A 12,185-nucleotide genomic window follows, 5' to 3' on the forward strand; every position below is an offset into this window, starting at 1 on the left:
AGTCCAAGTTTATTTACTAGCAAATTAAAAATCATTACATATTATTTTAGGACTGATCACACAATTCTTTAAAGTCTGAGAAATACTTTCACATGCCTTATAATTATTTAGTGTTTGATAAATCAATTTTAACTTAAAAATTGTTCATTACTAGCTATTTTAATACTAGACTAAATTCAGTTATCTCAACTGTTTCTAAAATGTGAAGCTGCTCATTTAAAACATTTGAACTCTTTATTTTCCTCTCCTTAAAGTAACAGTTTTTCATATTGCCAGACCCCAAAACAACTTATAAATATTACATAGAAATCCCACATATGCTGTGTTCTGTTGATTATCTCAGATATACAAATTAGGTAACTTTCCTGAATAATTATTTTTATTTGGTAGGAACTAAAACAGCAAGCTTATTACTATCAAAATCTTTTATAGATTACCAGAAGTCTACCAATCTAAATGATTGATTATCATCTATCCTTTCACATTTTAATTTTGTATTTAGTAACTATGAAAAATTTAAATATTCATACTGATTTTTCTGGAAACGACAGTGATCAGCTTTTAGTTTGATTTCACTTACAAAAGTTTAATACTAAGATATTTTGCCACATGTGATTCCAGTTGAAAATTTATTTTGCTCACCAGTAAGTGAAGATAAATGCTACCAACATTCAAGTATTTTCACTGTGACCATAGTGCAAGAATTGTCATTTTCTGCTGTGCTTTTGAAATGAGTTCAAAACAAGTGGCTACTTTTTTTTTTTTGAACAAGATTTTATTAAGTAGTATGTCTGAAAATGTAATTGAATTTGGAGAAACTCTATAAAAGACAAGAATATTTGCTCCTCTGGAGATATGAATGGAAGCAGCTACTAGACGCTTGAGAGGCACTGTTGTATGTAATTAGGGTCACTAGATCTTACTGTTGAGTCATAGTATGCCAGTGTGTACAGCCATAGAGGTTTCTGCTTGTGTGTTTTTCTGTTAAATCGCCATGTTTAAAAACAGCTAATGTTTCCATGATTTCAATGAGATTTACCCAAGTGTGACACTTGGAACAATTTTGTGGAATATTTATCAATTGTCTCTATTATTTTTTAGTATCATCCTTTTTTTGTGCTAAATATTAAGTCCCTAAAGTGCAAATATGGAGAGGGCCTCTGAAGATGGGAAATTTATCTGTAAACATTTTAGTATAATAATTGTCATTTACTAATATCCGTCTCAATTTGTTCTCTAATTTACTTAATTTAATCTTTGCATAAATTCTGTTTTCTAAGATATATCACTTAGAATGTCTTTTCTGTTAGTACATTTACTCAGTTCATCCATATTAACGAGCATTTCAATGAACATGATAATTCTTATTAGAAAATGCATTTATGAAGAGGAAAATTGTCTTTCTCTTTCAATTGAATGATTCCATAAAATATGAAAACAGAAAAATAAACACTCATCTAAAGTATGGTCCAATTTTGGTCAGCTTGTATATTTGGTGTGTTTGTATAACAGGTGCAAAAATAGATTTTCAGATTTAATTTAGTGTAATTATTTGTCATTGCTTTTGATGAATCATAGTTAAACTTCATAATAAAAATGCTTGCTTTGTTTTCACTTATGTCAGTGTCCAAAAAAGAAAGGAAATAGTTTCTGATCAGAATTGAAAGAACAGGAATAAATATCATGATGAGAAGGAGTGCTTCTGTCACTGGGGAACTTTCTTCATCTAAACACGTATGAACACTTGATCCTTGTAGTCATATATAGCAGTAAACATTAATAACTTAACAGTCTGCAGTCAGAGCAGAAGGTAGAGAGCATTATTGGAAGATGGAGTCGAGCAGGTGCTACTTTAATATGTTCAGTGTCATGGCGGACTCTAAAGACGAGTCGAATGAAATTACTTGAGGTTCTAAAGATTTAAAAAGCGAACTCATTTTGCTGCACTAAGGAAATGCTACTGATCAGGCTTTCTGTGTCCCTTTTTCTAGGCTAGAAAATATTAACCCTGAAGAAAATGACATGGTAAGCCATTCTCTGAGGAGATTTCTTGATGTCAGTCTTATATCTTAGAGGCTTAAGTTCAATTGAGTGGGTTTCAAGAACTAAGATGTGGGAAAAAGAAGAATTGACACACTAATAATGTACATCTTTGCTGCAATATGAAAATTCAATAACTTCACTCAGTCAATTTACAATTCACATGTGCCTATTAATTAAAACCCTATATTAAATAAAATATATTAAAACCTCATGTCTGACTAACATATAATGGTGTTGGTAGACATTACAGGAATTACTGAGCAGAATAAACAATGCAGACACTGGGATAGCTATTCAGAAGAATGGAGCTATAATTGTGGATAGAATCTACAAGACCAAGGAGTGTAAAAGGAGAATAACCGCAGAAGAAATGAATGCAGTCATAGAAGAGCGGGATGCGGCTTTGTCTCAGGTAACTGCTTGTACCCAGAAAAGCATGTGGGTGCCATTTCCCTCACTGTTCTAAAATCCTGAAACCATGAATTTTGCTCAGATAGTCTTTATTTCCCTCTTAGAATCTTATGTTATCATATAAAGAAATGTGTTTCCTTGTGACACTGCACACACACACACATACACACACTACATTGTTCTTATCTGCTATCTAATTCACACTAGTTTGTAGTATAAAATCAAGACCACGATATTTAAATATATTAAAATATTTGAATTTCTGCACCACTTTTATGAATATGCATCTTATAATTTAGTGATTAATTTCTTAGTAAAGCAATATTTTATAAAATGTTAGCCTGCAATAAAATATACATGCATTAATTAATCACTTTTATACTACATTTCTTATTTGTATTGCAGTTTTGTATGTGCTAAGACTTTTGTTTGTTGGGTTTTTTGTTATTGTTATGGCTTCTAGTCTTTATTCCCAGAGCCTATGTTGATACATTTTGGGACAAAAATTAGCATATTATTTGACGGACATACTTGCACCTTCTTGCTTTAATTCAATTCTGAATTTTTTTCTTGAGAATCCTGGGTCTGTCACAATCCTTTTAATGAGTTTCAGGTTGTCCTCCACAACAGTTACACCCCTGGGCCTGCATGCTGATTCCTCCTTATGTATTTTGATCTTTGTCCTTCTGTCTTTCCCAGGCACAACTCTGAAATCATGCACAAGACAACACTGCTCATATGCACTGTGGCTGCAGTTAACACATACATGATGGTACAGCCCTTGCTTTGTGACCTTTTCAGAATCTGTTTCAATGTTTCTTTCTTCCTTCTACTCCTGTCAATATTACCAGCTTCTTATTTCCTCTACCTACTGTGTGCCATGCTCTTTATGCCATTTTTCTTGTGCTTATTTTCTGTTCTGATTGTTACTATTCTCTAATTCAAGCATCTCCATTTAGGGTCTCCAGCTTTCTTAGTTCATTTTCTCCAGAGCATTATTCCAGCAAGTTCTCAATGTCACTAGTACTGTTTCAGTGGATCTTACTGACTCTTTTAATCCCAAATTCTTCATGTCTGTTTCTTACCTTATCTGTCTTAGCTTCCTTGGCTCACCATAATTATCACCAACCAATATCACATAATTTCAGTTCTCTCTTCTTTTATCAACTAATTTTGTTATTTAACACTTTCATATATATGTATAATGTATTCTGATACTGTTACCTTTACTTACTCTTATCTCCCTCCAGTCCCATGTTTACACCACCCACTACCAGTTACTTTCCTAGTTTCATGATGGGTGTGTGTGTGTGTGTGTGTGTGTGTGTGTGTGTGTGTGTGTAGCATGAATCTTAAATGGTCTTATTAATAAAATCAAACCTGAGGCAAGGCCAGTTGTTGGGGTGAATGCTGGAAGATCAGAGAAGAACAGGTCACAGCCACCTCACCTCACCAGTTTCTCAGCTGATCCTGTTTCCTCAGACTGGAAGCCTCTGTGTCCTCATCCTCATTCAGCATGAATCTCAGCTCAACTGCTGCTAAAAGCCTAAAAGCTTAACCAGCGTAGTTCCTGGATTTCACACCTTATATACCTTTCTGCTTTCTGTCATTACTTCTTGGGATTAAAGGCGAGTCATCATGCCTGGCTATTTCCAGTGTGGCTTTAAACTCATAGAGATCTTGATGGATCTCTACCTCCCAAGTGATAGGATTAAAGGCGTGTGTGCCACCATTATCTGGCCTCTATATCTAGTGGCTGTTCTATTCTCTGACCCCAGATACGTTTATTAGGGTATACAATATTTTGGGGAACACAATATCACCACATGTGTGTGTGAAAAAGAGAAGGTCAAAGAGAGGGAGAGTGGGAGGGGGAGAGAGAGAGAGAGAGAGAGAGAGAGAGAGAGAGAGAGATTAACTAGGGCTATCTGTGTTACAAATGGATTAGAACTACCCAATGGAGTGTGGTAATGGGGTCACAATATTCTCTTTCTCTTATTCTATCAATAGTCAATAACTCATCAGGGAAGGATAGGGCTCTCTGCATCCACTTTCCTCATATGTGATTATTAAAGAGCCCATTCTTGCTCAAACAAGTGCAGTCATCCACATCTGCTTTGGGTTTCTGATTGGAGCAACTATGTCTTACCATGACAATATTTCACAGCAATTCTTCTTGTGTGGGAGGCTGTGAGAGTCCAGCTTCAATCTGCTCCCACCTTTTGAAGGGCCCTTAGGTGGAAGAGAGAGGAATTAAGAAATGATAGATAGAAAGAGAGACTTAGCTGATGAGAAGAAAGACAGAAACACAGGATTGCTTTGGGAGGGCCTGGGTCAATACCCACCAGCCTCATCCTTTATTGAAAAGGGCTTTTTATAATATGCCAAGGGGAGAGGCAAAAGACCTCCCCCTTGCAGGATCAAAGTGCATCATACAGCCAAGTGTAGACCCTTCCAAATACCTGGTAAACACACCCGTGGCCAAATCATCTCCTTACACAGCCCTGCTGGGTAAAGCAAGCTCAGATTCTTCAACCTTGACTAAGTTCTCACTAGGAAGCCTCTGTGGGTTCCTACAGGTCTCTCTTCTTAATAACACAAAGTGAGGGGACAGAGTTTAACTTTATTCAGCTCCAAATCAGCTTTACACTAAGAGCTTACAAGTACCTGGAATTATCATAGCTTTATTCCTGCTCCCTATGGATGCCACATTTCCCAGTAATGGAATAGAGTATGATAAAGATAAAATGACATTTTTGAATGGGTCTAAGATGACTACAGAAGTCTTAGCTGCACCAAGCCCTTTCTTAAATCAATACATTCCTAATGCAACCACATCAGATAAATCAGTAAACTCCTGATGCAACTGCTTCAAATAAATCAATAAACTCTGGATGCAACCACATCAAATCCATCAGTAAACTCCTGATGCAACCACATCAAAGCAATCAATAAACTCCTGATGCAACTGCTTCAAATAAATCAATAAGCTCCTGATGCAACTGTATTAAATCTATAAACTCTTAGCATCATCATGCCATGGGTCATCAACATTAACAAGGTTAACATAATTCTAGCATGAATATTACTATACATAATTACAGTTCTTACAAACTTATATCCAAAAGCAAACTCTCAATAAAACTTGTTACACTTTACAAATTTAACAAACATCCAAAAGCAATCTCTCAATAGAACTCTTTGCATTTCTTGCTAACAAAACATAGGGTTCATTAACACAGGCCAACATTAATCCACTCAGGGAACAAGAAACTTTAAAAAGATACTGAGGAATATTAACTCCCCCCTTTCTTTATAATTTTTTAAGCTTCATCTTGAGCCTGGGTAGAAAAATTAAATTTCTCTATTCCTACAACAAAACAATTCCACTTTTATACAAAACAGTTCATGAGTTACCACAGTTAATAAAACATATATGCATACACAAAATAACTCATAAGTCATCACATTTGACAGAGTCTATATGCATAAGTAAAATCATAACTGTCCCATTGCAATTGAATCACTCCTGTCCATCCCATTTCTTAAGTCTGAAAATTTCAAAATGACAGTTCTAGTACAGTCTTAAAGTTCTGCTGAAAGTTTTCTGATACCAGTTATAAAGTTCAAAATACACACAAACTCATAACCAATTTATTTTTGCATTTTCCTTGAATGCAACAATTCAGTTCAAACATCAGTCTTTGAAACTTCACTTTCAGTATGGCAACATTTTATAGCAGTCTTACCCTAGGAACTCTGCCACAGATAGGGAAAAGGTGGCTGTCACAGTAACTGAGCCTCTGCAGACCTCTCAAAAGAGTTCTCCTTGCAGCCAGCTGAACCAGGAAACTGTCTCTTAAAGGAGCCATGCATTTGCCTGCCGCCAGCAAACAGAAGGTGCATGACTTTAGCTGCTGGCTCCCAGTCTGCTTTTTTTTACAGTCCTGGTCTGTCAATCATCTCCAGATCACCAGCCCAGAGACCCTGTATCCTGAGGCCCAAAGGCTCCCTACTGCCTCATGTCACAACTGCTCAAACTACCTCCCAGCTGCTATGAGCCACAGCTGTCTATCAGCACCCAGGGCCCTGGAGGAAACCCAGCTGCTGAGAGCTCCAGCTTCTTGGGGTCCAGTTACCTGCCCTACCTGTGGCTCTGCATCCAGCACTCCAGTCCCAGAGTTTGTACAGCCAATTGCTTCACCCTGCCGCTGGGAGCTAAGGCTGGCCTCCAGTGAGTCTCCGCCATTCAGCCTGGAGTACTGCTGCAGCACACTGCTGAAAGGTACTCAGACCCTGTACGTTTCATTGCAGGGAGGATTAAAAAACCTCTGTTGCTCTCTCCATGCCAGGGCTCATCCCACCCAGGAGTCCTGTCAGCCAGCAATTTTCCCCAGGGTCTCCCACTTCTCTGCCACTGTTCTGCTCTTGGGGATGCTGCCTGACCACCACAGGGCTTCCCCACTCATTGTTGCTCCAAGTAGTCAGGCCTACCTCTGTGTCCTTAAAAGCGCGCACGCGCGCGCGCGCACACACACACACACACACACACACACACACACACACACACACACACAGACTCAAAGGCAGCTGTTCCCTGGCCCTCCTGGTGTGCACCCCAGGGCATCTTTCTCTGGAGGCTTTGTCTCTTGGACAGCTGCCACAACACTCTGTACTCTCCAGCTGCCTCTTTGCTCTCCAGGGTTATCCCTTGCTGGGCTCTGGCCTTAGGGGACTCTGGCTACTGGTGACAGATCTGCTCTGGTCGCTGGGGTCCAAAGTTTCTGCTGCACTCCAAGTCACTGACGCTGCCTGATGTTTGCCTTTCTAGCAGCACTGCTGCATCTCTGCTGGGCTGGTCAAGGTTGCATGTAGCCGCAAGCCATTTCATCCAGCTAGCTGTCTGGTGGCTCAGCAGTGGCAGGAAGTGTGCAGAACCCTGCTGTCTGTGCTGGCTCTGGGAGTCTGCTGTCTGTGAACTTGACCCCCACCCCATGGGTCTCAGCTGCTGCTGCCTGGCTGCTGCTGCTGCTTGTGGTGGGGACTTCTGAAGCTGTCTGAAGCAGTGTCTGTTCAGTCCTGGATGCTGCTTTCTGCCTCCCAGGTTGTTTCTGTGCTCAGGAAAGAACTACTGTACTCTAAATTACTTTATATTGAACCTTCACTATATTCCTAGACCTAAAGCCTATATTCTCCACTTCCCCAAAACCTTTTTCCAAATTTAGAGAGATACTTGCTGCAGCCTAACTTTAACTACTCTGCTTTATATTTACATTTTTACTACTGAAGATTAGAATATCACCACCTTTAATTCATTACCAGGCATGCCCCCTGCTCCATGATGTTCCTTCTCTTTGTCTTCCATACCCAAGTCCCATATTGAGGGTGCTATCTGTGAGTCTGTAGGTCCAGCTCTGACCTGCTCCCACCTATTGAAGGGCTCTTGGTGGAGGACAGAGGAATTAAGAAATATCAGACAGAAAGTCAGACCTAGCCAAGGAGAAGAAAGACAGAAACATAGGATAGCTGTGGGAGGGCCTGGGTCAATACCCACCAGCCTCATCCCTTATTCTAAAGGGTTTTTTATAATATGCCAAGGGGATAGGCAAAAGGCCTCCCCCTTGCAAGATCAGAGCACACCATAAAGCCAAGTGTAGTCCCTTCCAAATACCTGGTAAATACATCTGTGGCCAAATTATCTCTTTATGAAGCCCTGCTGAGTAAAGCAAGCTCAGATTCTTCTACCTTGAGTAATCTCACTAGGAAGCCTCTGTGAGCTCCCACATTCTTGGTTTCTGACTCTTAAGTTCTTTGTGCTCCCTGTTCCATAGTGTAAATTATTTATAATTAGCATTTTATTTGATCCACAAGACATCTTACACACCAACTCTTCATCCTTTCTTTTTTGTCATTTGATCAGTTCATGCTTGTATGTTAAATAAATTGCAGAAATGCCTGGAGTTGAAAGATAGAGCTGGCACTTCCATTTCTCCAGATGATTTGTTGGATCTTTCACTTTATCATTCCATATGCTCTAGTCCATTTCCTGATACTGTAACAAAATAAGTGAGGCTGAGTACTTAATAAATAGAGTTGTATTTACATATAGTTTTTGTAGACTGCAAGTTCAAGGTTGGGTGGCCTCATCTTTTGAGTAATAGAAGTACTTTGTAGAAGAGATCACATGGTTAGACAGCAAGTTTGAGAGATTCATGTGCTAACTTTGCACTTTCTAAAAGAACTACATCTTATAGAATCTGGTGGATGTGTGCCACAGAGCTAGCTATGTTAATCTCTTCCAATAATAGGTCTCAAAGTGAACTAACAACCTTTCATTTGGCTCCATCCCTCAAAAGTTTTACCCTCCCTAACATTGCCACATGGAGACCAAATTTCCTATAGAAGATGCATTTGGCCCATAACTAAACCACTGAACCTAATTTATAAGGCATTTTGATTGTTAAATAGAAGTATTTTTGCAGAATCAAATACTTAAGAATTTTGTAGTGCTCTGGAAATAAAATAAACTACTAAGTTAAGGAGTCTATTTATGGCTAATTTTCAGTTCAGTCCTATATCCTTCTTCTCTATATGCCTAGCCATTGGTACTAGTATAAGTTTCAAGATTTCACAGATAAATTATTTCAAGTATATTCAAATATCATGTTACTGATTATTTCCTTAATAGTTTGCTAGTTGTGCAAAGAGACATAGTTGGCTCTGTTAGATATCAATAAGCAACAACAGAATTAAAGGATCTGGTGGAGATTCTGTTCTTTTTTTGTTTGTTTGTTTGTTTGTTTGTTTGTTTTAAACAGACAGGGTTTCTCAGTGTAGTTTTGGTGCCTGTCCTGGATCTCGCTCTGTAGACCAGGTTGGCCTTGAACTCACAGAGATCCACATGGCTCTGCCTCCCGAGTTCTGGGATTAAAGCCATGTGCCACTGCCGCCCAGCCTGGTGGAGATTCTTAGCTTTAGTGACAGGAGCGCATTTTTTTTCCCTTGGGGATCTGGAGAAATTAAGTTAGTTTTAGGTTAGTCTCTGATGATGGCTGAGCAAGGCACTGATCTATGAGTATAGCAGAATGACATTAGGAGTCATTTTATTGATACTTGGCTTTTGTTGTTTTGTTTTAAACCGGTAGCATTTGATTGTTCCCTGTCTGGGTTATCTAGTCTCTGAAATGTTTCTAAATCATTTAATACTTTACTTGTATTGGATATAATAAACACCTTTTTTGGGTAATTTAGTGGCTTCATTTTGCTCAGGCTAGAATAAATATTGCAGGTGACAACTCCTTTGTGTCTAGAGCTGACAAGTAAAAAAGGCAGAAAGAAATCAGGGGGTTATCATCAGGGTAATTAAGGAAATTCAGCTAAGCAGTTCATAACCAGATCTGTCTCTCTATAAGCCACAAGCCCATACCAAACACCAAGCTTCAGCTCTAGTAAATCCAACACAGAAATGAAAACAAAACTCTAGGGAGACATTTGATCAACAGGGAAAGCACACTGACCTGCCGTTTTAGAAATCTGTTTTGGCTTTAACATGGTTATCCCTGTCACTGGAGCATACTTTCTCTGATCAGTCTTCCTCTGCCCTATATTTTAAGACCAATTTAAATATTTTTTCCATGAATTTTGCTCACATGAAATAATATTGATGACTGTCCTTTCTTCCTGCACTTTACTTTGTATCCTGTTACAGCACTTACCATAACATACTATAATTAGTTCATTTTATGGCTATTATATTTTCTACCATGGAGATTGGAACTATTTTTGTGTATTTTGTTTTTGATAGTCCCTTGACATTGTAGGTACTAACTATATATGTACTGAATTGTTGAACCCTTGAACTTAATTAGCTTTATTTGACTGGTGAATAAATGGACAGTTTTTTTATCTGTTTCAAAGTGTAATAAATAAAAATGGTGAAATATTTTTCATTGGTTCATGTTCTACTGAGTGCCAATTATGTGCCTTGTATTAGATCTCAACAGTAATACCATGGTCACCATCATCCAACGATAAATGGTTTTAACTCTTGTAGAACTTATAATTTTGTAATGAGATATAGGAATTGCATAAACAAATAAAAGTATTATCAGGTAGTGCTGTAATTAAAACAAAATAATGGAGAAAGACTGTGGTTTGTACAAGGCTTCTTTTGGGCCGCCACCCAGCTCTCAAATCATGATACAGAGACTTATTAGTTTTGAATGCTTGGCCTAGCTTAGGCTCATTTCTAGCTAGCTCTTTTAACTTAAATTAACCTGTTTCTCTTTACCCTTGCCTGAGGGTTTTTAACTTTCTTCCTTCTGTATATCTTACTTCCACTACTTCTCACATCTGACTGGCTGGTGGCTGCCTGGCTAGCTGGGCCTGGGCGTGTCCCTCTCTTTCTCACTTTCTTTCTCTTGTTCTTTTCTAGTTCCCTATGTATTCTCTCTGCTCACCAGCCCCACCTATCCACCTCTGCCTAGTCATTGGCCATTCAGCTCTTTATTAGACCAATCAGGCACCTTAAGGAGGCAAGGTGAAACAAATGCAATACATCTTTACATAATTAAACACACATCCTCACATTATTGAACAAATGCAGCATAAAAATATGTAACACACCTGTACACAGTTCAAGTAATAGTCCACAGCATAAACAAATGTAACACATCTTTACACAGTTAACATAATATTCCACGACAGAAAGAAGAGGATTCAGCCATGCAAAGAACTGTAGAGATAACATTCCTTCAGAAAAGAAGTAATCAACAGTACCCTGTGACAAAGAAGCTAATACATTTAAGTTGTCAATGAAAACACCTAATTTATATTCAAGTGAAGTATTATAAGGGTGGATTTTATTGGTGGGTGATGAAGTAAAGACACAGGCAAGGGACAGATCTGAATTGTCCTTTAAGTAAGTATAATGAAAAATCCAAGGGAGTCTGATGAAGGGGTATTAGAGAGTTTATTATGATATAAATTGGGGAGAACAACTCACTAAACAGGATAGGCAAAATAGTGGCAGAGTCCTAGAGGACTGGTAGCTAATTCTACACTGCTTCTGCTGCCTGAGTCAGTCCACACTGTCCAGGCCCAAAAGAAGGAGAGAAGAGACCAGGCATACCTGCCCCTCAAGTCATAAGCTATCCCCAAGGCCATGCCCTAGGGGCTGGTACCTCAAGGTCATAGGTGGAACAGGTACCCACTACAAGTTGGTCTTTATTAGCAGGACAACCATTGTGTAAGCTAGAAGCTATTAACAAGAGAAAAAGCATTGGACTAGTCTCATGACAGGTAACACTGGTGTCTTGCTTAGAGGAACAAAACCAGATCTAGAAAAGGGAACCTATTTGGGAAAGATTTTGAAAACTCTATGAATAGAACTTTGAAGATAGATTGGATTTGGGCAGAACGGAACAGAAGGGCATGGCTGACCTCCATTATTTGGGCTCAAACACTGATGATATTTGCTATTGTGATGAAAGATGTTTTGGGGGAGAATAAAAATGTTTAGTAAGGGAAAGTAATATTGATAAAAATAAGTATTAACCAAAGACTTGACTATTGGGTCATCAGCACAGCATATAGTTAATTTAATCTGTGCCACTACAACAATCTAGAAGAACAGAGCACATGACCAACATCTGTAGCATGTGCTAGCAGTTGGCAAAGTAGCATCAAAACAGAATGTCAACTGAAGTAAACTAATGAGAGTGTTAGGGATA

General features: G+C 38.6%; 1 protein-coding gene across 6 annotated transcripts in view; it reads left to right on the plus strand.

Moving 5' to 3' along the window:
• Positions 1–12,185, plus strand: part of Mipol1 (mirror-image polydactyly 1) — a 310,896-nt gene that overhangs the window by 110,889 nt on the left and 187,822 nt on the right. For all 6 annotated transcript variants that reach the window (XM_036206363.1, XM_036206364.1, XM_036206359.1 and 3 more), the window contains exons 6-7: positions 1,992–2,025; positions 2,285–2,455. In XM_036206363.1, the coding sequence (XP_036062256.1) occupies positions 1,992–2,025; positions 2,285–2,455 (205 nt within the window). The remainder of the gene's footprint in view (positions 1–1,991; positions 2,026–2,284; positions 2,456–12,185) is intronic.

This window comes from Onychomys torridus, chromosome 14, assembly GCF_903995425.1.
Source record: "Onychomys torridus chromosome 14, mOncTor1.1, whole genome shotgun sequence".
In the NCBI taxonomy this organism is placed as follows: domain Eukaryota; kingdom Metazoa; phylum Chordata; class Mammalia; order Rodentia; family Cricetidae; genus Onychomys; species Onychomys torridus.